The sequence below is a fragment of the Artemia sp. Qi Xiang Cuo genome, chromosome 14 (genome assembly GCF_049724085.1).
Source record: "Artemia sp. Qi Xiang Cuo chromosome 14, ASM4972408v1, whole genome shotgun sequence".
NCBI lineage: Eukaryota > Metazoa > Arthropoda > Branchiopoda > Anostraca > Artemiidae > Artemia > Artemia sp. Qi Xiang Cuo.
The window spans coordinates 11,116,466-11,143,330 of NC_142807.1; the positions used below are offsets into that span (position 1 = coordinate 11,116,466).

Consider the following 26,865-nt stretch of genomic DNA (forward strand, 5'->3'; position numbering starts at 1 on the left):
CACTTTCAAATGAGTAAAGCCTGCTTGTTCCAGCTCAGTTGTGTTGTAGTCCTTCCAACAATCTGAAATGATTCTTGAACATCCATGGTTAGACACTATATTCTATCACTAGTCAAAGCAAACTAACTGGTGTCTTCAAGAATTCCATTAATAATGAGCTAAAATGAACTAGGTTAAGAATTACGTTAATAATGAACTTTTCTTTGTCTTTGAGACAGTCAGCTGGCACCAAAGCTCCCAATTTAATAATTCACAAATGACCTTCACAATTTTCCTTATAAAATATTCCAATTTCATCATACTTTGTTATCACTAAACTTTATTTCTCGAGCAAACTTTAAGTAATAGACAAGTACCTTTGCATACCCTATTAAAACCTTTTAACTATTATTTTATTTTAATTCAAGTTCATTTGTGAAAATGCTTTGAAGAAGGAAAATGTTGGAAAAAATGTTGTATGCAATTAAGTTGAGCCCACAAATCTTCACTAACTAGCTGAAGATTTTGTCATAGACCACTTAGTGGTATGCTTCTGTATGTACATTTCTTTATCACTAAAACTTTACATTTAACTATTATTTGTAGTTTATTTAGATTGTTTTGAATTTAATCTCTTTTCTACTCGGCAACATTTTAATGAACCATGTCTCAAATTCAAAGAGGAAATAGAATTGTTTTTTTTTCAGTAATATGGTTCTTAATTACTATTTACTATGGGAAAATCATCCACAACAATAATTTTTCAGTAATTAATCCTTTTATAACCAATTTGTTTCAAAATGATTAAGTATTTGAAATAGTTTTTAGATGCATTTCTTATATTTATTTTCTCAGGATCTTCCATTGATTTTGAAAAGCAGTTCAGTTAAGTGAATGTAGCTCCCAGGGATAGATCCAGAGCCATAATAATCTCCTGGGAAGATAGTTTGAAGCCTACTTACACTCCTCTCTCCAGAGGGCACTGACCTTTGATGACCTTTAACAACATTTGTATTTATAAAAGCAACACCTTGCAAAATAGATCTTCTACTCAAATGAAGGTCTTAAATATTTATAAATCTACATTTTAAATTTTTGGGGGAAAATTGATATGGCTTAAAATTCTACTAAAAAATAGAAATTGCATTAAAAAAAAATAGTCAATGTAAAAGAGATTGAAAACCTAAAATTGTACTTTTTTGTCAAAATTTAGACATGTTATGTATGCAATTTTCCAAGCTCTAGAAACAAGATAAGGTTAGAGATGGTACCATGATAAAAACTTCCTGTGGTATCTTTTAGGCCCTGGATTCATTCCTAATACTTTCACTCACCTAGCTCATCTACCATCCAAGATAACAAGAAGCACATAAACTAGAACTGTACAAAAACAAATACCTGGTAGTACTTGCCTCCCTCCCTCATGACAAGGCCCTGGCAGCAGGGGCGTCCTGAGGGGAAGGGCGCGCCGCCCCATCAACGTTTTTAGCATTTGGTAAAATTTTTGCTGAAGGCAAAAATTTTGATAAATTGGCCAAAATTTAGCAAAATTCTTGATTTCTGCAGAAAATTCTGCATAAATCAGGTAGCAATTTGATAAAATTTACGAAGATCGCCCCCCCCCCCAATAAAATGAGCCTTGGAACGCCCCTGCCTAGCAGCACTTTTGCTTAGCAGCCTTTCAACCACTAAGGGCAAGAATGTCATTTGGGGCTTACTGAACAATAAAATAAATTTTGAACACTCTCTTTGTATAACACTGAAGAATTTAATTCTGCCCAAACTTATACTCTCTAAAAACGTTTTTTTTTTTTTATGCATCAATATTTGTAACAGCTAACTCAGTTTCAAATAAGGCTCTGAAGCATGGGTTTTCCAAAAAGTAGATGAAGATTTACTAGATCTTTTCCAAAGAAATTGCCTATGGATTGTTCTAGGTTCCTGGCTGACTGACTATATTTCAAACAGTTGGCTGTACAAAAAATGTGGTTCAATCCTGCTTTCTACAGCTATAATGAAAGAAAGGTTAAGATGGCTAGGGCACATTCTGCAGATGAAGGATGACAGATTGCCAAAGGTTGTCCTTTTTGGCCAACCATCTAGGGCTAAATGGAAGCAGGTTTTCTTTGTCTGGGGTGGGAAGATGTTGTAAAGAAAGATCTAAGGGAAATGGGAACTTCCTGGGAGGGTGTAAAGACGGAGGCTTTAAATATATTGGGATGGAGGAGGAGCGTGTGTAGCTGTGTTGGCCTCAGGTGGCTTGGTGCTGTAGTGAGTTGTTAGTAGTAGTAATAAGTTTCTATAAAACGAATTTTAATTTTGATAATCAATTCAAATAAATACAATTTTAATTTTGAATAATTATGTTTCTACAAGATCAAATAGCTGTATTTTAGAAAATATGTTTCTACAAAAAACTGTTTAGTGAGAAAAATTTACCATTTGTAGCTGATTCAGGAATGGTAATTAATATTTTTCTTAGTCTTAACAGTAAAATATAATTTTGAAAACAAAATTGCATGAATTTTAAAAAGATTATGAAACCCCTCAAAAATGACATAACAGCAAAACTGATGTTGTTGTTGATAGGCTTTTGGCTCTTTTTTCAAGTTTGTTTCCAAAACAACATTTTATTATTAAGACTAATGAAAATGATAATCACCATTCCTGAAACAGCCACCAATTTATTCTCCCTGGCCAATTTTTTAGAAACATATTTAAACTTTTTGTCACTATGGGTTGTTTTGAGCCAACTAGTGAATTATGAAAGGACATAAAAAGGCATCAAGTGATGTATTCACTTTCGTCAGTAAATTTCTAGGTGGCACAAAAATTTAGCTAGCCTGAAAGTAAAACATCATTTGATGCCTTTCTTATGCTCTTTCATAATTCAATAATTGCTTATATTAATTGCATCTTGAGCCCTCAAAGGGGCCCCAAAGGTATTTCATTTTTGTAACCACACAAAGAAGTTTTCAACACTAGTTAAGTTATTGAAAAGTTGTTAAAAACATATCTCTAGTTTATAAATAAGTCGTTTAACAGTAACATGTTCCAAAAATATATATGTCTGAGAATTCAAACTTTATTCATTAGGCAACTGAAATATAAACTGTTTTCCTATCATTTCAAGTTTTTCAAATGCTGTTGACAAAAATAGCACTGAAGTTTGTGATTCAAAACCTTGCCATCAACAATTCAAGGTATATTCCAATTCATGGTATATATTTGCACATTAGGGGGTGGGGGGGGGGGTAAAGTTCATGGTAACTTTGCAGTGGGCCTTATAAATTAGCTAGGATGAAAGTGAAAACATCATTTGATGCTTTTTCATAATTCATATAAAATAACTTCAGGGCCCCTATAAGGACTCAAAATACAATTAGCCCCAGAAGCAATTACTGAATTATGAAAGAGCATGTAAAAAGGCATCAAATGATGTTTTCACTTTCATCCGAGCTAAGCTATTGTGCCAACTAGAAATTTACTCTTTCATCCTAACAAAATTGTGATACCAGGTAGAAATTTACCGGCTTTCCTATATAATGTTCCTTCTATAATGATTTTCCCACATGATGTTTCATAACTGATCTTTTTTCTATCTATAAGCTATGCTAGCCTATTTTGTGTTAGTAAGGTGGTGGGATTCTAAGGATTTTTAGGGAAGTCCTATAAATGGGTGCCCATAAGGGCAGCCCCCCCCCCTGGCTGAATGATGCTGCCTTATTTTTATACTTTTGGATAAATATTTATCAAATCATATTATTGAGTTATGACTAAAGTGAATATACTACTTGATGCCTTTTTTGGTAAAATTCTACTTTAGCTTCTTTTGATTGTCTTGGAAATAGGTTGGGCTAGGAAAATGTAACTTTCAGGGATGGATCTACATGCTAAGGTATGTCCCGGGAAGGTACTTTGAAGTACCTACCTCCACTCCTCCCCCCTCAATATAATGGTAAGTTACTGCACATTACTAGTTGTTTTAGCTCACATTTCATCCTATAATACTATCATAATTATAAATCACTGCTTACCTTACACAACTTCAGCTTTTAACCTTGTTCATTAAAATATATTCTAAAATCCTATTTTCATTTAACAGTCATTGCTTTAACTTATTTACTATCTAGCTGACATTGCTTCTGGAACCTGTTTGTGATGTCACAACTTTGCTTATCATAACCCCTTTAACAGTAGCATACAGGTCCCACGGGGTAAAAGACAACTCTGTGTTGATAAGCCATTTAAACTTTATTAATTAGGAAAAGGATTTGACAAGAGATAGACCAGTAAAAAAATCCAAATTGTTTACATAGGACAAACTATGTTATGAGATGTTTTTATTTTATAGGTCCATGCGCTCATGAGGCTTTTTAAATATTTCTGAAGCACTAATTGATAGAGCGCTACAAACATCAGAAATGACTTTAGAAGACAAGTTATGTCATGGGAAGATGTTTTTGAAATCCCCCCTCCCCAAAACTCGAAAATTCTACTTTAGGAACTTTTCAAATATTTGTAAAGCACTACTATAGAGAGCGCTAAAGAGATCATAATCAACTTCAGAGGGCAATTTATGTAAGGTGAAGATTTTTTTGAAATCCCCCGTCACCCCAAACTTATAATTTACAAAATTATAATTTACAATCTTTTTTTAAATATTTACAAAGAGATAAGACATGTAGCACTACAAACACCAGAATCAACTTTAGAGGACAAATTATGTTATGGGAAGATATATTGAAATCCCCCTTCGCCCAAAACTCAAAATTTTCCAAAATTATACTTTAGCAGTTTTTTTAAGTATTTCTATAGCACTAAGACATAGAGTGCTACAAACAGCAGAATTGACTTTCGAAGCAAGTTATGTCATGGGGAGATGTTTTTGAAATCCCCCTTCCCTCCCAAACTAAAAATTTTTTAAAATTCTACTCTAGAAGCTTTTTAAATATTTCCAAAGCACTAACAGATAGCGCGCTAAAAACATCAGAATCGACTTTAGAGGCCAAATTAATTCTACAATAATTTCCCCTTCCCTCCAAACTCAATTTTTTTTTGAAATCCCCCTTTGCCCCAAACTCAAAATTTTCCAAAATTCTACTTTAGAAGCTTTTTTAAATATTTCTAAAGCGCTAAGACATAGAGCGCTACAAACATCAGAATCAACATTAGAGGACAAATTATGTTATGGAAAGATGTTTTTGAAATCCCCCTTCCCCCCAAATTCAAAATTTTTCAAAATTTTACTTTAGAAGCTTTTTTAAATATTTATAAAGCGCTAAGACATAGAGCGCTACAAATATCAGAATCGACTATAGAGGACCACTAATGTCATGCGAAGATGTTTTTGAAATCCCCCTTCCCCCCAAACTCAAAATTTTCTAAAATTCTACTCTAGAAGCTTTTTAAAAATATTTCCAAAGCACTAACAGATAGCGCGCTAAAAACATCAGTATCGACTTTAGAGGCCAAATTAATTCTACAATAATTTCTCCTTCCCCCCAAACTCAATTTTTTTTTGAAATCCCCCTTTACCCCAAACTCAAAATTTTCAAAAATTCTACTTTAGAAGCTTTTTTAAATATTTCTAAAGCGCTAAGACATAGAACGCTACAAACATCAGAATCAACTTTAGAGGACAAGCTATGTCATGGGAAAATGTTTTTGAAATTCCCATTACCCCCAAACTCAAAATTTTCAAAAATTCTACTTTAGTAGCTTTTAAAATATTTATAAAGCACTAATAGATATAGAGTGCTAAAAGCATCAGAATCAACTTCAGAGGACACGTTATATCACAGGAAGAGGTTTTTAAAATCTCCCTTCCCCCCAAACTAAAAATTTTCTAAAATTCTACTTTAGAGGCTTTTTAAATATTTCTAAAACACTAATTAATAGAGGGCAACAAACATCAGATTTAACTTTAGAAGACAAGTTATGTCATGGGAAGATGTTTTTGAAATCCCCCCCCCCCCCCCAAAAAAAAACTCAAAATGTCTAAAATTCTAATTAAGAAGCTTTTTAAATATTTCTAAAGTACTAATAGATAGAGCACTACAAGTATCAGATTCAGCTTCAGGGGGCAAATTATGATATGGGAAGATGTTTTTAAACCCCCTTCCCCCAAACTCAAAATTTTACTTTAGAAGCTTTTTTAATATTTATAAAGCGCTCAGACATAGAGCGCTACAAACATCAGAATCAACTTTAGAGGACAAGTTATTTCATGGAAAGATGTTTTGAAATCCCCCCTTCCCCCAAACTCAAAATTTTCCAAAATTCTACTTCAGAAGCTTTTTTAAATATTTATAAGGCGCTAAGACATAGAGCGCTACAAACATCAGAATCAACTTTAGAGGACAATTTATGTCATGGAAAGATGTTTTTGAAATCCCCCTTTGCCCCAAACTAAAATTTTTCCAAAATTCTACTTTAGAAGCTTTTTTAAATATTTCTAAAGTGCTAAAATATAGAGCGCTACAAACATCAGAATCAACTTTAGAGGACAAGTTATGTCATGGAAAGATGTTTTTGAAATCCCCCTTCCCCCCAAACTAAAATTTTTCTAAAATCCTACTCAAGAAGCTTTTTAAATATTTCCAAAGCACTAACAGATAGCACGCTAAAAACATAAGAATCGACTTTAGAGGTCAAATTAATTCCACAATAATTCCCCCCTCCCCCCAAACTCAAAATTTTTTTGAAATCCCCATTCCCTCCAAACTCAATATTTTTCAAAATTCCACTGTAGAAGCTTTTTTAAATATTTCTAAAGCCCTAAAACATAGACCACTAAAAACATCAGAATCAACTTTAGAGGACAAGTTATGTCATGGGAAGATGTTTTTGAAATCCCCCTCCCCCCCCAAACTCAAAATTTTCTAAAATCCTACTTTAGAAGCTTTTTAAATATTTCCAAAGCACTAATAGATAGCGCGCTAAAAACATCAGACTCGACTTTAGAGGCCAAATTAATTCTACAATAATTCCCCCTTCCCCCCAAACTTAAATTTTTTTTTAAATCCCCCTTCACCCCAAACTCAAAATTTTCCAAAATTCTACTTTAGAAGCTTTTTTAAATATTTCGAAAGCGCCAAGACATTGAGCGCTACAAACATCAGAATGGACTTTAGAGGACAATTTATGTCATGGGAAAATGTTTTTGAAATCCCCCTACCCCCCAAACTCAAAATTTTCTAAAATCCTACTCCAGAAGCTTTTTAAATATGTCCAAAGTACTAATAGATAGCGCGCTAAAAACATCAGAATCGACTTTAGAGACCAAATTAATTCTACAACAATTTCCCCTTCCCCCCAAACTCAAATTTTTTTTGAAATCCCCCTTCCCCCCAAACTCAAAATTTTCCAAAATTCTACTTTAGAAGATTTTTTAAATATTTCTAAAGCGCTAAGACATAGAGCACTACAAACATCAGAATCGACTTTAGAGGACAATTTATTTCATGGGAAAATTTTTTTGAAATCCCCCTTCCCCCCAAACTAAAAATTTTCTAAAATTCTACTTCAGAAGCTTTTTAAATATGTCTAAGGTACTAACAGATTGTGTGCAACAAACATCAGACTCAACTTCAGAGGCCCAATTAAGTCTACACCCATTTCCCCTTCCCCCCAAACTCAAAATTTTTTGAAGTCCCCCTTCGCCCCACACTCTAAATTTTTCAAAATTCTACTTTAGAAGCTTTCTTAAATATTTCGAAAGCGCTAAGACATAGAGCGCTACAAACATCAGACTCAACTTTAGAGGACAAGTTATTTCATGAGGAAATGTTCTTTAAATCCCCCCTCACCGCCACCTCAAAATTTTATAACATCCTGCTTCAGAAGCTTTTTCAATATTTCAAAACCATTAACATATAGCACACTACAAAAATCAGAATCGACTTTATTGGCCAAATTAATATTACAATATTTCCCTCTTCCCCCAAAACTCAAAATTTTTTTGAAATCTCCCTTCCCCACAAACTCAAAAATTTCCAAAATTCTAATTTAGAAGCTTTTTTAAATATTTCTAAAGCGCTAAGACATAGAGCGCTAAAAACCTCAGAATCAAATTTAGAGGACAAGTTATGTTATGGGAAGATGTTTTTGAAATCCCCCTTTGCCCCAAACCAAAAAATTTCCAAAATTCTACTTTAGAAGCTTTTTTAAATATTTCTAAAGCAATAATTGATAGAGCGCTACAAACATCAAAATCGAATTTAGAGAACAAGTTATGTCATGGGGAGATATTTTTGAAATCCCCCTTCGCCCCAAACTCAAAATTTCCCAAAATTCTACTTTAGAAGCTTTTTCAAATATTTCTAAAGCGCTAGACATAGAGCGCTACAAACATCAGAATCGACTTTAGAGGACAATTTATGTCATGGGAAGATGTTTTTGAAATCCCCCTTTACCCCAAACCCAAAAATTTCCAAAATTCTACTTTAGAAGCTTTTTTAAATATTTCTAAAGCACTAATTGATAGAGCGCTACAAACATCAGAATCGACTTTAGAGAAAAAGTTGTGTCATGGGAAGATATTTTTTGGAATCCCCCTTCACCCCAAACTCAAAATTTCCAAAAATTCTTCTCTAGAAGCTTTTTTAATATTTCTAAAGCACTAGCATATAGCGCGCTAAAAACATCAGAATCGACTTTAGAGGCCAAATTAATTCTACAATAATTCCCTCTTCCCCCCAAACTCAAATTCTTTTTTGAAGTCCCCCTTCGCCCCAAACTTAAAATTTTCCAAAATTCTACTTTAGAGGCTTTTTTAAATATTTCTAAAGCACTAAGACATAGAGCGCTACAAACCTCAGAATCGACTTAAGAGGACAAGTTATGTCCTGGGAAGATGTTTTTGAAATCCCCCTTTGCCCCAAACCCAAAATTTTCTAAAATCCTACTCTAGAAGCTTTTTTTAATATTTCTAAACTGCTAAGACATAGAGCGCTACAAACATCAGAATCAACTTTAGAGGACAAGTTATGTCATGGGAAGATGTTTTTGAAATACCCATTACCCATTGAAATTTTGAAAAAACAACATTTTACATTAATTTTCAGTTATCAGTTTTTTTTTGTCTGGTTTAAGTTCTGAAAACGTACTTTCAATTATTTGAGCAGAATTTTAAGCCATATAAATTTAACAATTTATGTCATGGGAAAATGTTTTTGAAATACCCATTACCCATTGAAATTTTGACAAAACAACATTTTACTTTAATTTTCAGTTATCAGTTTCTTTTTCTCTGGCTTTAGTTCTGAAAATCATTTGAGCAGAATTTTAAGCTATATCAATGTTTTATTTCCAAAATTTAGGAAATCTATTTGCATATATATTAAAACCGTATAAGTTGGGAATGAGCAAAGTTGAAGCTGAAAACAAATTTGTTGTAATTTTAAATAGAAGATCTATTTTGAAAGGCTCCATTGCCATAACTCACTACTTTTTAAACGCCATTCAAAGTTTTTGAAATCCCTCTTACCATTCACCCCATTCTCTCTGCATGCTCTAAAATCTGGTTGATAATATGAAATTTGAAAAGCCTTATTTTCCAAGGGGGTATTTTTTTTTTGGGGGGGGGGGGATTTTCCGTGAGGGTATTTCCGTGGGGGGGGGGGTATTTTCCGGGGGAATTTTCCGGCGGGTATTCACCAAGAACCACAAATTTGATGGTATAAGTTTTATTAAAATCTTTGACTTTTAGGGGTTGTTTCCCCCTTTTACGAAACTCAGACAAATTTTTTTGACAGGCAAATTATCAACCAGATTTTAGAGTATGATTCCGGTGCAACACGTTGCAACGAAATGGTCAGCTTAGGTTAGTATAAGCAGGGACACCGCGAGCAGGTTGCTGACCACCGCCCTCGGCCTCCCCCTCCTATCAAATCCCCTTGCAGCTAACCGTTCCACCCTCGAAAGAAAATTTTTATATAAGTTCCAGCATTTTTAACATATTTTAAATTGCGGATGTAAAAAAGAGAAGCAAAATTTTTCAACATCATAGGATTAAGCTATTTGAATATGTTTTATGTCTTTTTGTAACAAATACACATTTGTCTGGTTTCCTTGTACAGTCTATAGCAGTGGGTTATTTATAATGCAGAAGTACCAAATAATCTATATTTGTTTTGATTATTTTTTTTGGAAACCCCTTAACATTTTGAGTTGGGTAACCACATAAAACATATTCAAATAGCTTAATCCTATAATGTTGAAAAATTTTGCATTTCTTTTTTACATCAGCGATTTAAAATATGTAAAAAATGCTGGAACTTATATAAAAATTTTCTTTCACGGGTGGAAAGGTTAGCCGCATGGGGATTTGATCGCAGGGGGAGGGGGAGGGCCGGGGCGGTGGTAAGTAATCTCTCGCGGTGCCCCTGCTTATACTAATCTAAGCTGACCATTTCGTTGCAACGTGTTGCACCAGAATCATACTCTAAAATCTGGTTGATAATTTGCCTGTCTAAAAAATTTGTCTGAGTTTCGTAAAAGGGGGAAACAACCCCTTAAAGTCAAAGATTTTAATAAAACTCATACCATCAAATTTGTGGTTCTTGGCAAATACCCGCCGGAAAATCCCCCTCCCCCACGGGAAATACCCTCACGGAATATCCCCCTCCCCTCCCCCCAAAAAATACCCCTGTGGAAAATAAGGCTTTTCAAAATTTCAAATTATCAACCAGATTTTAGAGTATGAAGGGGGAATGGGATGAATGGTAAGGGTGATTTCCAAAACTTTGAATGACCTTTAAAAATCTGTGAGTTATAGCAATGGAACTTTGCAAAATAGATTTTCTGTTTAAATGAAGTACAACAAAATTGTTTTCAGCTTCAAAACTTTGCTCAATCCCAACTTATAAGGTTTTAAATATATGCAAATACAAAATTATGCTCAATGATTTAAAATTATTAAAATTATGCTCAAATGATTTTCAGAACTAAAGCCAGAGAAAAAGAAACTGATAACTGCAAATGAAGGTAAAATGTTGTTTTGTCAAAATTTCAATGGGTAGGCTAATGGGTACTTCAAAACATCTTCCCATGACATAACTTGTCCTCTAAAGTTGATTCTGATGTTTGTAGCGCTCTATGTCTTAGCCCTTTAGAAATATTTCTTCTTCTTCTAATTCACAGCAGGCGGGCTATTCAGTTGGTACTATTTAGCCCTTTTCTTTTTACTTCAGTCTGTGGGCTACAGAGCTACTGGCTTGGTTGTCTCTTATTTATTAGATATTCTCAGATATCTTTCAGTAGATCTTTTGACTCAAGGAGTTCAAATATAAGATGATAGATGTCGATGTCTGTGCTCTTTGTGTAGGTGTAGTTGGCTAGACTCGTGGCTGATAATAGTGAGATTTTGTGGTGTTTGAAGCATTTTAACAGTTTATAAAGCAAGATATGTTGTGCAGACGTCAGTATATTAATTTCAAATTGGCAATTATCAATTGATTCATTATTCATATTACAATGCCTGCAAAGAGGGGACAGGGGAATTGAACCACTTGAATTAGAAAACTTATATGAGAATGCAAGGAAATTTAGTCCCTTTGTTCCAGAACGAATTCTATGATAAATTTTAGAAACATACTTATTGGGAAAGGGGGAAAGGATAGGATTAATCTTATTAAAATTAATATCTGATAGCCTCCATCGGTAAATATCTCTAATTGGGATTGGTCTCCCACTTGGCTGGTCAATATTTATAGCATTTTTTGCTATTTCATCAACCTGATGATTACCACTTATACCAGAGTGGCTAGGAATGTACTGAAAATAAGTTTTTATGCCACTTGAAGCAAGATTATCTATAATACTGAGACAATGATGAGTGTCAATGTCCAAAGTATATTGAGGAGCTGAGGTCAGCAACTCAAGGCTTGATAGAGAGTCGGAATATATGATAATATTATTTGAATTTGCAATCAAAGGTTGGTTTTCCTTAAGGTGTTCTAATGCCATGATTATGGCATTTATCTCAGCAGACATTATAGATAAATTATTATATAGTCTCTTGACCATTTCAATTTTCAGGCGAGGAAGGAAAGAACCGCGAACTACCTTTTTTCATTCACTTCTGATCCATCAATAAATATTTGACAGTGATTTTTAGTAGTGATTGTATTAAGTTCAGTAAATTTTTTCTGGACAAAAGCAATGGGGGTAAAATCTTTATTCCATTTTGAGAATTCATTATTTATTATTGGACTTGACCAAGTCCATGGGAGGGATCGGGGGAAAGTGGGTGCAATAGACTTTGCTGGTATGGGGAACTTCTTCTGAATATTGGCATACTCATCTGCAATGCCTCTATACATGGCTGGTTTTCTTAACCAATTATGTAGTGTTTGTGAGCTATTTGATTCAATTTTTTTAAGATGTGTTGACAAGAGAAAGATACGTCTCTCCCTTATTGTTGTTAATCTACTTTCCATGAACAGAAACTGGGTGCTTGTGGGTTTCCTAAGACCAGATATGAGACGTATTATATCATTTTGTGTTGTTTCAATTTTTTGCATCAGGGTCTTTGCACATGCACCATAGACGATGAGCCCATAGTCAATATGGGGTCTTATATGTGATTTATAAAACTGGAGTAAGGTTTTCTCCTTACAGCCCAAGGGTGTGGAAAGAAGTCTTTTAGTATATTTGCTTTTCTATAGCATTTTTTTATTGTGTTTGAAATGTGGAGGTGGAAATTAAGTTTTTGTTCAAGCATGAGACCTAGGTAATTAATATGAATATATTCTGGAATAGTTGTTTTATTTAGACTTTGTTTTGCATTAACATGGTTTCACTTCCGGTGAAATTGGATTACTTTTGACTTGGTGGGTGCAATGGGTAAATCTGAATGTTGAGAGAATTTTTCAAATTGGAAAAGCGACTTTTGCAGATTTGACTGTGCTATCTGAAAGGTGTTGCCAGATGACCATAGCACCAGATCATCAGCATATTGTAGATTCGTGTGGGGTAGGTTCATGTCCCAGAGATATAGGGCAAATAGGAGGCAACTGAGGACTGCTCCCTGAGGTAGGCTTTTGGTTATTGTCTTTTGGAGTGAACAGGCTGAACCAACACAAACGATGAAACTTCGCACTTCTATGAAGGATTTAATAACAGATACTAGCTTAGGGGGTACTCCAAGGTTTGAAAGTTTGTTTAAAAGGATTTGGTGGTTCACATTGTCATATGCCCCTTCAAAATCTAGGAAAGCTGCAAATAGGACATTATTTTTTGAGGAAGATTCATTTATTGCATTTGTTAGCAAAATGAAAGCATCTGTTGAGGAGTGGTGTTTCCTGAATCCAGTTTGAGTGTGAGGGATCATATTATTCTTTTCAACAAACCAGAGGAGTCTGTGATAGATCATTTTCTCCATTATTTTCCCCATCACAGGAGTAATCATTATGGGCCTATAAGACTCAGGGTTATCTTTGGGTTTATTTTTCTTTAGGATTGGTAGGAGGGACGAACATTTCGGGATTGGTAGGAGGGACGAACATTTCCATATGTTGGGGAACATAGAAGATGCCAAAGCGTGATTATAACAATTTAGCAGTTCTTATTTGTATGAAGGTGTGAGATTCTTTATCCATGTAGGGTGTATATTGTCATAGCTGCCGCTAGTTTTGGTCCTAATATGATGTATTGCATTATTCATTTCCTGGACTGAAAATGGATTACTTATGTACTCGGATCCCGGGCGTGGTTGGTATCGTTAGTTCATAGGAAATGGGGAAAGTGTGCTTTGATTATTTGGTGCTAGCTTATTAACAAAAATAGTTGCAAATAGGTTAGCTTTTTCATTATCATTGTCATAATGGGTATTATTATGTATAAATTCATACAGGAGTGTATTGGGAGGAGTCTGTTTCCCACAGCTGTGGCTTATGACTTTATGTATAATTGGCTCATGTTTCTCTCTGGAGAAATTATTTGCAAAATTATTCCAGTAATTATGTATAGTATCTATTATAGTCCTTTTTGGATTAAATTCTGCTTGTAATTTTTTTTAAATATGTAGTTGGTGATGGTTTTTTTATGAAATCTGTCCTAGCTGCATTTTTTATTCTCCATTTATTTAGGTACTCATTTGTCCACCATGCCTTAGGAATTTGTTTAGGGAATGTTTTCTTAGGGGTTGTCCTGGGGATAGCATGATTAGCTGTATTTATTAGTAAAGATTTCAAGGCTTCAGCATGTGTGTCAACTGTTGTGTTTGAAATGCATGAATTTTGGGTGAAACGTGTAATTTCATCATTTAGCTTATTTTGGAATATAGACCAATTTGTTTTAGTGTTGATATATTTGGAGGTGTGAGATAGAGTTTCCGCAGGTTCATTTAGGGAGCAAACTATGACAAAGTGGTCAGTACATAGACTATCAATTTTATTTATGTAAATTTTATTCAACAAATTTAATGACACAATTTGTAGGTCAACTGTGGAGAATCTGCCACTTTTGGTGTTGAAATATGTATTCAGGTTTGGAGGGGTAGCAACAGCTAATTCATTATTATTCGAAGTCATATCCACAATGAATTTACCAGCTTTATTTTCTGGTTTATTCCCCCACAAAAGGCTGTGGGCATTGAAATCTCCACAAATAATGATATTTTTTAACATATTAGGATTATTTATATAATTAAAGAAATCCATGGCATCTGTAGTTTGGCCATTAGGGTTATAAAAGCTTATTATGTAGGTTATTAAATTATTCAGCCAAACACTGATACCAATTGCATCAACATCATTTGCAAAATCTGGAAAATTAATGCCACAAAATTTTTTATTATTATTAGCTAATAAAGCTACCCCACCTCCTTTTCTTTCTGAAAATATATCCTTTCTTAGGATAGTGCATTCTGGAGACCTAATTTGTTGATTTTGGGTTAAATGTGTTTCCTGGAGACAAGCAATATTAATCGAATTATTATTCATAAATGATATTAGTTCATTTAGCTTATTTTCTGTGAGTGATCTTACATTCCATTGGAGTATTGATATATGTTGTGTTGTTGATTTATTCTTCATATGACTGCGTATCAATGTTCAGCTTTGTTAAAAGTAAAGCAAGATCTTTTTTTGCTTGAATGAGCATATCATCTGGGATGTAGATTTTTGCCAATTCTGCAATGATTTTGTTTTCTGTAGTTGATGTATGTTCATGGCCTGAACTGCATTACAGTTTAGAATGAATAAGCATATATTTGGGGATTGCATTTTTGGTTGTGCATCCTGTTTGTCGGTTAAGAAATTAATTCCTGGTAGTGTTTCTGGTTTGTTTCTTCTTGGGAGGGGGGGCCAGGCTGATCTCATCTCATCGGACAAGGAAGCTTGTTGACTTGGTGATTCCTTCTGATAGGGATGTGAGCTAGGGGGCTTAGAAGATGGTGTTTTATATGGGGTGCTTGATGCATTGGGGGCGTTTGACTTGGGGGTTTTGGTTGGTTCCATTACAGGCTTTATTTGGTATTCTTGGGCAGCATTAGCTTACATTGCTGCAATGGGGTATGGGATGGCCTTCTCTGTTGATATTTGGAGCGTTAGAGCTCTTTTCTTGTATGCAGGGCATAGTGATTTATTTGTAGATTCCTGTGGGCCTTTGCGATTGATGCATGTAGACTGAGTGTTGTTGTAAGTTTTCAACTCTTTAGGATGGAAAGCTTTACAATTACTACACTCTCGGAGAATTTCATTGCATTTGTTTGTTGGGTGTCCCAGTTTGAGACACTTCTGACACTGGATAGGCTTAGGTTTGTATTCCTTGTGTGGTTTGATTTGCCCAAATAGGAATAATTTTTCTGGGATATTAATTTTTTCCTTCAGTGTGAATAAGAAGGATCTACTAGTATTTAGGCCATTAGAGTTAGGTTTGCCAAGTTGGGTAACATCCTCAACTGGGATTGAGTTTCCAGCCCTATCTGAGAGCCCTTCTTTTAACTCCTGAGTGGATATCTCTGGGGGAACATTATAAACTACTATTTTTGTTGGTGATTGTTTTGGGTTCCAATTAGATGCAATAATTGGGGTATCAGAAGGGATTTTAGGTTAATTATTGTGTCTGCTGATTTCTGATCTTCTACAGCTATTAGCAGAGATCCATCACGGTTAATATTAAGAGAGAACATTGATTTTAGCAATTTAAAAATTGCAACTCTCATTGCAGTGATCATTTTTATTTCAAAGGGGGTAGTAGGAGTAATTTTAAGGTAAATTCCTAAGTTTTTGGAGGGAGGATCTTGGGCAGAGAGAGGGGAAATGTTTTTGATTGGGGAGATTTTTTTCCTTTTTTTAGAGCTTCTAGAGAGGACCTCTTGAAACCCATTATCATCATTTATGGTTACATTAGCCCCTACACTTATCATTGTCCTATTCTCAGAATTGGAGCTATCATTTGAACTTTGAGATAGTGTGCTTGACCAGCCAAGATGGGTATCTTTCACTATGGCACTTTCACTGGCATTTGAGGTGGGATCTGGGGGGAATTTTTTTTTGGAGGACTTCTAAACATTGCCTATCGGAAAAAGCTTTAAAAAAAAAAAAAAAAACTAAAACAAGAAGGGATAATAGAATGATATCAAACCGTCTGCACTATACTATGGGGAGGAGAAACACCACAGTATAGGCCTGAGGATGAGTTGAGCAGGATTGGTTCAGTACAACTGCTGATTAGAAGCAATAATAATTCACAAGAAAATTTATTTTAAATTTCTTATAAAGTTGCTGCTGTGTTTTTTAAAAAAGCTTCTAGAGTAGGATTTTAGAAAATTTTGAGTTTGGGGGGTAGGGGGATTTCAAAAACATCTTCCCATGACATAACTTGTCCTCTAAAGTCAATTCTGATGTTTTAGCACTCTATGTTTTAGCGCTTTAGAAATATTTAAAAAAGCTTCTAAAGTAGAATTTTGGAAAATTTTGAGTTTGGGGCAAAGGGGGATTTCAAAAAAAATTTTGAGTTTGGGGGGAATTATTGTAGAATTAATTTGGCCTTTAAAGTCGATTCTGATGGTTTTAGCGTGCTATCTGTTAGTGCTTTGGAAATATTTAAAACGCTTCTAGAGTAGAATTTTAGAAAACTTTGAGTTTGGGGGGAAGGGGGATTTCAAAAACATCTTCCCATTACATAACTTGTTCTCTAAAGTTGATTCTGATGTTTGTAGTGCTCTAGGTCTTAGTGCTTTAGAAATATGTAAAAAAAACTTCTAAAGTAAAATTTTGAGTTTGGGGGGAAGGGGGTTTAAAAACATCTTCCCATAACATAATTTGTCCTCTGAAGTTGATTCTGATATTTGTAGGGCTCTATCTTTTAGTGCTTTAGAAATATTTAAAAAGCTTCTCAAGTAGAATTTTGACATTTTTGAGTTTTGGGGAAGGGGGATTTAAAAAACATCTTCCCATGACATAACTTGTCTTCTAAAGTCAATTCTGATGTTTGTAGCGCTCTATCAATTATTGATTTAGAAATATTTAAAAAGCTTCTAAAGTAGAATTTTAGAAAATTTTGAGTTTGGCGGGAAGGGGATTTTAAAAACCTCTTCCTGTGACATAACGTGTCCTCTGAAGTCGATTCTGATACTTTTAGCACTCTATCTATTAGTGCTTTAGAAATATTTTAAAAGCTTCTAAAGTAGAATTTTTGAAAATTTTGTGTTTGGAGGTAGGCTAATGGGTATTTCGAAAACATCTTCCCATGACATAACTTGTTCTCTAAAGTTGATTCTGATGTTTGTAGTGCTCTATGTCTTAGTGCTTTAGAAATATTTAAAAAAGATTATAAAGTAGAATTTTGGAAAATTTTGAGTTTGGGGTGAAGGGGGATTTCAAAAAAATGTTGAGTTTGGGGGGAAGGGGGATTTATTTTAGAAGTAATTTGGCCTCTAAAGTCGATTCTGATGTTTTTAGTATGCTATCTATTAGTGCTTTGGAAATACTTAAAAAGCTTCTAGAGTATAATTTTAGAAAATTTTGAGTTTGGGGGGAAGGGGGATTTCCAAAAAAACTTCCCATGACATAAATGGTCCTCTAAAGTCGATACTGATGTTTGTAGCGCTCTATATCTTAGTGCTTTAGAAATATTTAAAAAAGGTTCTAAAGTGGAGTTTTAGGAAATTTTTAGTTTGGGTGGAAAGAGGATTTCAAAAACTTCTTCCCATAATATAATGTGTCCTCTAAAGTCGATTCTGATGTCTTTAACACTCAATTTATCAGTGCTTTTGAAATAATTAAAGAATCTGCTAAAGTATAATTTTAGAAAATTTTGAGTTTTGGGGGAAGGGGGATTTAAAAAACATCTTCCCATGACATAATTTGTCCTCTGAAGTTGATTCTGATATTTGTAGCACTTTAACTATTAGTGCTTTAGAAATATTTAAAAAGCTTCTTAAGTAAAATTTTAAAAAATTTTGAATTTTGGGGAGGGGGGATTTTAAAAACGTCTTCCCATGACATAACTTGTCTTCTAAAGTCAATTCTGATGTTTGTAGCCCTCTATCAATTAGTGCTTCAGAAATATTTAAAAAGCTTCATGAGCGCATGGACCTATAAAAATAAAAACATCTTCTCATAACATAATTTGTCCTCTAAAAACAATTTGGATTTTTTTACTGATCTATCTCTTGTCAAATCTTTTCCTAATTAATAAAGTTTAAATGGCTTATCAACACAGAGTTGTCTTCTACCCCATGGGACTTGCATGCCACTGTTAAAGGGGTTATGATAAGCAAAGTTGTGACATCACAAACAGGTTCCAGAAGCAATGTCAGCTAGATAGTAAATAAGTTAAAGTGTTGTAGTGTTAAATGAAAATAGGATTTTGGAATATATTTTAATGAACAAGGTTAAAAGCTGAAGTTGTGCAAGGTAAGCAGTGATTTATAATTATGATAGTAATATAGGATGAAATGTGAGCTAAAACAACTAGGCCTAGTAATGTGCAGTAATTTACCATAAGTAGAATTTTACCCCTTTTTTAGCCCCCACCCCTATTTATACCAATTCAGGGGGTAAATTTCTACCAAATCATATTATTGAGTTAGGAATAAAGTGAATACATCATTCAATGCCTTTTTTTATACTGATTATGGATGTAATAATCATTTCTATCAGAAATAAATTTCACCCCCCCCCCCTATATATGCCAATTCAGGGTTAGGTTGTAGAAATATATACCCTGAATTAGCATATCTATATATGCCAATTCAGGGGGGCTGAAATTCATTTCCGATAGAAATGATTGCAATATTTGTAATCAGCATAAAAAAGGCATTGAGTGGTATATTTGGTCAATATCTACCAAATCATATTATTGAGTTAGGACTAAAGTGAATACACAATTCGATGCCTTTTTTATGCTGATTACAAATATAATAAGCATTTCTATCGGAAATGAATTTCAGCCCCCCCCACCCTGATATAGGCCCATTACGGGTTAGGTTAGGTATAGCCTATATGGGGGGGGGGCTGAAATTCATTTCCAATAGAAATGCTTATTATATTCGTACTCAGCATAAAAAAAGGTAAAATTCTACTTTAGCGACTTTTGACTATCTTGGAAAGGGGTTGGGTTAGGAAAATGAAACTTTCAGGGATGGATGTACATGCTAAGGTATGTCCCGGGAAGGTACTTTGAAGTACTTACCTCCACTCCTCCACCCCCCTCTATATAATGGTAAATTGCTGCACATTACTAGTTGTTTTAACTCATATTTCATCCTATATTACTATCATAATTATAAATCACTGCTTACCTTACACAACTTCAGCTTTTAACCTTGTTCATTAAAATGTATTCCAAAATACTATTTAAATCCTAAACCATTTAATTTCCTATCCTTGCTGACTATTTTTATGGTATAATAAAACCAGGTTTGTTGTGATGTCAAGACTTTGCTTATCAGAAACCCTTACCCTTGAGGGTAGCAGGCACATGCCAAACACCTCTGTGTTGATAAGATCATTTAAAATGTATTAATTAGGGAAAGGATTTGACAAGAGAGACCAGTAAAAATAACCAAATCGTTTTTAGAGGACAAATTATGTCATGGGAAGATGTTTTTGAAATCCCTCTTCCACCCAAACTCAAAATTTTCTAAAATTCTACTTTAGAAGCTTTTAAAGTATTTCTAAAGTACTAAAAGATAGAGTGCTAAAAACATCAGAATCAACTTCAGAGGAGACATTATGTCACGGGAAGAGGTTTTTAAAATTCCCCTTCCCCCCAAACTCAAAATTTTCCAAAATTCTACTTTAGAAGCTTTTAAAATATTTCTAAAGCACTAATAGATAGAGTGCTAAAAACATCAGAATTGACTTCAGATGACATTTTATATTACATGAATCTTTTTTTGAACTGCCCCTTCCCCCCACAATAAAAATGTTCCTAAATTCAAAGAGATAATATTTTAAAATTTTTATATATCAATCCTAGTTTGTTCTAAAACCTCTAGCCTTAACTTCAAAAGACCAAGCCTGTTAAGGGAAGATTTTTTATTAATTCCTCCTTTCCCTCAATCTCAAAAATTTTCAAACGTTCTACTTCAGAAGCTTTTTAAACATTTCTAAAGCGCTAAGACATAGAACGCTACAAACAGCAGAATCGACTTTAGAGGACAATTTGTATCATGGGAAGAGGTTTTTAAAATCCCCCTTCCCCCCAAACTCAAAATTTTCCAAAATTCTACTTCAGAAGCGTTTTTAAATATTTCTAAAGCACTAATAGATAGAGCACTACAAATATCAGAATTGATTTCAGAGGACAAATTATGTTATGGGAAGATGTTTTTGAAATCCCCCTTCCCCCCAAACTCAAAATTATACTTTAGAAGCTTTTTAAATATTTCTAAAGTATTAATAGATAGAGTGCTAAAAACATCAGAATCAACTTCAGAGGACACGTTATATCACGGGAAGAGGTTTTTAAAATCCCCCTTCCCCCCAAACTCAAAAATTTCCAAAATTCTACTTTAGAATCTTTTTTAAATATTTCTAAAGCACTAATAGATAGAGCGCTACAAGTTTCAGAATCGACTTCAGAGGACACGTTATATCACGGGAAGAGGTTTTTAAAATCCCCCTTCCCCCATAACTCAAAATTTTCCAAAATTTTATTTTAAAAGTTTTTTAAATATTTCTAAAGCACTAATAGATAGAGTGCTAAAAACATCAGAATCGACTTCAGAGGACACATTATATCACGATAAGATGTTTTTAAAATCCCCCTTCCCCCCAAACTCAAAATTTTCCAAAATTCTACTTTAGAAGCTTTTTAAATATTTCTAAAGCATTAATAGATAGAGTGCTAAAAACATCAGAATCGACTTCAGACAACACGTTATATCACAGGAAGAGGTTTTTAAAATCCCCCTTCCCCCCAAACTCAATATTTTCCAAAATTCTACTTCGGAAGCTTTTTTAAATATTTCTAAAGCGCTAAGACATAGAATGGTACAAACAGCAGAATCGACTGTAAAGGACAATTTGTGTCCTGGGAAGATGTTTTTGAAATCCCCTTCCCCCAAACTCAAAATTTCCCAAAATTCTACTTTAGAAGCTTTTAAAATATTTCTAAAGCACTAATAGATAAAGTGCTACAAATATCAGAATCGACTTCAGAGGACAAATTATGTTATGGGAAGATGTTTTTGAAATACTCCTTCCCCCCAAACTCAAAATTTTCCAAAATTCTACTTTGGAAGCTTTTTAAGTAGTTCTAAAGCACTAATAGATAGAGTGCTAAAAACATCAGATTCCACTTCAGAGGACATGTTATTTCATAGGAATATATTCTTTAAATCCCATTTCCCCCCAAACTCAAAATTTTCAAAAATTCTACTTTAGAACCTTTTTAAATATTTGTAAAGCATTAATAGAAAGAGTGCTACAAACATCAGAATCGACTTCAGAGGACAAATTATGTCATGGGAAGATGATTTTGAAATCCCCCTTACCATTCATCCCATTCCCCCTTCATACTCTAAAATCTGGTTGATAATTTGAAATTTGAAAAGCCTTATTTTCCACGGGGGTATTTTTATTTGGGGGGAGGGGGATTTTTAAAACCTCTTCCCGTGATATAACGTGTCCTCTGAAGTCGATTCTGATGTTTTTAGCACTCTATCTATTAGCGCTTTAGAAATATTTAAAAAGCTCCTAAAGTAGAATTTTAGAAAATTTTGAGTTTGGGGGGAAGGGGGATTCCAAAACCATCTTCCTGTAACATAATTTGTCCTCTAAAGTTGATTCTGATATTTGTAGTGCTCTATCTATTAGTGCTTTAGAAATATTTAAAAAGCTTCTAAAGTAGAATTTTGGAAAATTTTGAGCTTGGGGGAAGGGGGATTTCAAAAACATATTCCCATAACATAATTTGTCCTCTGAAGTCGATTCTGGTTTTTGTAGCACTCTATCTATTAGTGCTTTAGAAATATTTTAAAAGCTTCTAAAGTAGAATTTTGGAAAATTTTGAGTTTGGGGGGAAGGGGGATTTTAAAAACCTCTTCCCATGATATAACGTCTCCTCTGAAGTTGATTTTGATGTTTTTAGCACTCTATCTTTTAGTACTTTAGAAATACTTTATAAGCTTCTAAAGTAGAATTTTAGAAAATATTGAGTTTGGGTGGAAGAAAGATTTCAAAAATCTCTTCTTATGACACGATTTGTCCTCTAAAATCGATTAGGTTATTTTTACTGGTCCTTCTTGTCAAATCATTTCCTTAATTAATACAGTTTAAATGGTTTTATCAACACACAGGTGTTTGGCATGTGCCTGCTACCCTCAAGAGTAAGGGTTTCTGATAAGCAAAGTCTTGACATCACAACAAACCTGGTTTTATTATACCATAAAAATAGTCAGCAAGGATAGGAAATTAAATGGTTTAGGATTTAAATAGGATTTTGGAATATATTTTAATGAACAAGGTTAAAAGCTGAAGTTGTGTAAGGTAAGCAGTGATTTATAATTATGATTGTAATATAGGATGAAATATGAGTTAAAACAACTAGTAATGTGCAGTAATTTACCATTATATAGAGGGAGGGGAGGAGTGGAGGTAGGTACTTCAAAGTACCTTCCAGGGACATACCTTAGCATGTAGATCCATCCCTGAAAGTTTCATTTTCCTAACCCAACCCCTTTCCAAGATAGCTAAAAGTAACTAAAGTAGAATTTTACCATTTGTGCATTAGGGGGGTGGGGGTAATTTTATTCTGATGTAAATGAGAGGTAAGTTTAAACTTTCCCCCCACCCCCCTAATGTCCAAATAGCCTATACACCCTGAATTGGTATATATAGGGGTGGGGGCTAAAAATCATTTCCAACAGAAATGATTAGCCTATTACATTTGTAAAGAGCATAGGCTAAAAAAGGCATCAAGTGGTATATTCACTTTATTTGTAACTCAATAATATGATTTGGTAAATAATTACCTATTTTTGTTCTGATATTTCTATTATATAGCATTAAAAGTGCCAATTAGACGAGATTTGCCCCCTCCTGGAATTCAGCTTATGGGTGCCCATGGTCCTATATAAACATACTCACTGGCTTGTGCCTGCTATAGCTACTCAACATTATCAACTTTCAGCAGATTATACCTTTGCTCATATGACCAGGGAACCAATGCGTGAGCTCTTTGTTTGGTAATATGAAAGACTTTCTTGCAAGTTTTAATGCCATTTCCCGACCATGAATTTCTCTTTCAAATATTTTGCGACTTTAATATATCTTGAAAATGAATAATCATAGGGCCGCTTTCAACTGAAATTTACCCTGAAAGTTTGCAAAATAGTCTGATAGTTTGTAACAGAATTTACAAACTGACAGCTTATATCAGAATTTTGACCAGACTGCGTTCTGGAAGTCAATTTCAATTATCCCACAACGACATGCCAATTTATCGGCGGCACATTACCGATTAAAGATGCGTCGGCTTGGAAAAAAATGTCGGTGGCTCGCCACGGCCATGGGTCTATCTATGAATTTATTGATAACCTCTCGAATTGACAAAAATAATAGGCCCGTTCTTTTGCACTAAGATCTTACGTCTAAGATCTCACATCTTTCTGCAAAGATTTCCGTTCTTTTAACTCATCTTTGTTCTAAGATCTTACAGCTCACTGATGTTAGCAAAAAGTGTGAAGAACGCCATCTTTCTGCCATATAGAACAATGATGAGAGAACTTTGATAATATACTCATCATTGTTCTTAGACCGCTGATCAGAGCAGCATATTGAAAGACATTTGCAAAAGAACGCTATTAGATGTAAGATCTTAGTGCTAAGATTTCACTTTAAGCGTTCTTTGTCAAAAGATGTAAGATCTCAGCACAAAGATGAGTAAAAGAACGGCCCTAATGACGGAGCAAAGAAAACTACAGAAAAAATCTGAATTAAAATCATAAAATAAATTTACCAAATATTACAAATAAATAGACAGTACAACCAATAAAACAAATCACCCGATTACTTTAGAAGTATATTGTGCCGCTGTTGGTGTTGAACCTTTGATTTATGATTTCGAATTTGGTTCTCAACTGCTACATATGGTTTCCTAATCTTGAAGTGTTTAATTAGTTTTGCACTCTGAGTCCACGGGAGAAGGTGAAGTAGGTATTTGGCAAACTTGAAATAATGAGATGTAATTTTTCTCTTATCTATTTGAGTAAAAATCTTCCTAAATTGTGTGCAATAAAGAATAGGTGGCATTGTAATGGTGTTATACAGAGTGGCGAGTTTTTCTCTATTTAGGTTAAGTTTTGCTTTAATGAATGAAGTATATTTAATCTAAATGCAGTGCTGAACATGAGATACTAGCAGCTGACGAGTATGCATAAGGGATGAGCCAATTGGGAATCCCAGGTATGTTATCTGCTCGATAGGTTTGACTTCAGAATTTCCCGAACAGACTGAAGAGGGTCAAGCCGAGTTTTTCCTGCTGAAAACCCCTATTTCTGATTTTCAGGGTGAAACCTGTATCAGCGAACCTTGGCTTAATACTTCAAAGGCATTGGAAATCTTCTCTAAGGACTGGATGATATTCAAAATGCCTTCAGCAAAAGAAACTAGAGAAAGGTTAAGACCAAGCAGGACACAAGATGAGGGACACAACTAGGACGTAATTATTGAAGAGTGTTGGGGAAGAAACAGCTTCGTGCCTGGCAGCTTTGCAAACATCGACAAGTTTGTCACACGGCACGGAAGAACTATATTTGTCGGGAGGCCTTATGATTTTGCAGTGACCTGTTGATTAGTATTTTATGTTACAAATGATACTGAGTAGTGTCGCGTTTTCGGTGTCAATTTGATTAATCAATATTTCCACTTTCGATATTAAATATTTCAGATCAAGCTTTTGTTCAGATTAACTCTTGGTTATGCCAATCTTTGATAAAGTAAATTGTAATTAAAGAGTCTGTTGAATATTTTTTTTTCAAATTTGGACTAATAAAAATCAAGCAATACAAAAAAGTTCGAATACATAAATGAATATTACAAAAACCTTCATATGACATTACTCAGGTTCAGGGCAAAGAAAAACAAATCACTGGCTATTCAATACCAGCAACACTTCACAATTTTTCCCTAACTCACTAGCCTTAGAAAAAACTTTCAGAAGCAACAGTGGTAGTGGGCAAGGACAATAATTTAATGGCAACCTCAATTAGGTATTTCTGAGACCCCATATTACAATAATTGAGTGGATTAGTTTTTTTTGAAAGTCACGATAGATTTGGATGCTGGCCAAGTATGCCTGGCATTGACTACTAAAACTTCATCGTGTTATCCCCACAAATAGAAACCATTCTGTTGTTGCTGAATCACAGGGACTGTCGCTGCACTTGCATCTACTAATGTGGAATCAGCAGCCAACAAAGCTAAATCCATCTCTCAGGTTATTTTACTCTCAACCTGGAGAAGATCGTTAGAAAAGATATACACTTTCTTCAAACGCGGATCAAGGGCATATGTGGCATAATGATGGGTATGATCTGACCAAACCTTAAAAACCTAGAAGGCATTTTATTCATAAAAGCCCTTCGGAAGGTCTTAGCAATATTTGAAAGCCACCACAGCCAAACGTAGGTTGAGTTTGAAAGCCGCTTGTGCCAATTTATCGATACAGCTATGTATGTTATGTATCAGTATGTATCATCCAATGGGATGAATACGCTATTCCTCGTCTTCTCGGCTACTTACGAAACAGTTTTGAATGTTACTACTAATTACAACAACTCACTGCTGCACCAATCCGCCTGAAGCAAACAAAGGTAGGTGTGCTCCTCCCCCATCCAAACTGTTTGAAGCTACTCAATTTAGACCCTCCCAAGAACTTCTGAGTTCCCTTAAATCTTTTTTTTACAGCATCCTCCCATTCTATTCGGGGATGACCTGCTTTTCAACAGTGGGGCAAAGAAAATCATGACACGGACGATGTATCACAGGCTTCAAAATATGCCATAAATTATATTGCATTTCGGTAGGAAAGATACTGCAAAAACACCGCTCTTTCACTCACTTGGTACCACTTTTCGCTATCGGTCCAGGGGCTACAATGACTGACACAGATAATGTCCCAGCTCTATTTTTTGGGAAGCGTCCTAAGCTAAAATGTAGTGTTTTGATAATGTTGCTTTGTTCCTTAGATCCTGTTTATAAGACTGGTATGACTCCAGAAATTTATTTTGCTTTACATTCAAACAAATTTTGGTATAGCAATTTAGTCAAAAAGAGCCTGGTAATTGAGCTTCGGGGGAAGACATGGCCCTCAAAGGCCATTAGAAATATAAATTGGTTAAACTGAAATATTTTAATGTAAAAAGGGGCTTGTGCAATATCTCTGCAACGGTTAAGTGCATTATGTTGAATTTCCTAGAGAAAA

The 26,865-nt window shown here is 34.4% G+C and overlaps 1 protein-coding gene across 4 annotated transcripts in view; it reads right to left on the reverse strand.

Annotated features, from left to right (window-relative positions):
• Positions 1-23,677, reverse strand: part of LOC148944123 (mitochondrial GTPase 1) — a 104,670-nt gene extending 80,993 nt beyond the window's left edge. For all 4 annotated transcript variants that reach the window (XM_089100518.1, XM_089100521.1, XM_089100517.1 and 1 more), the window contains exon 1: positions 23,582-23,677. In XM_089100518.1, coding sequence (XP_088956644.1) covers positions 23,582-23,663 — 82 coding nt within the window. In that variant the 5' untranslated portion in view covers positions 23,664-23,677. The remainder of the gene's footprint in view (positions 1-23,581) is intronic.
• Positions 23,678-26,865: the final 3,188 nt, after the last annotated feature.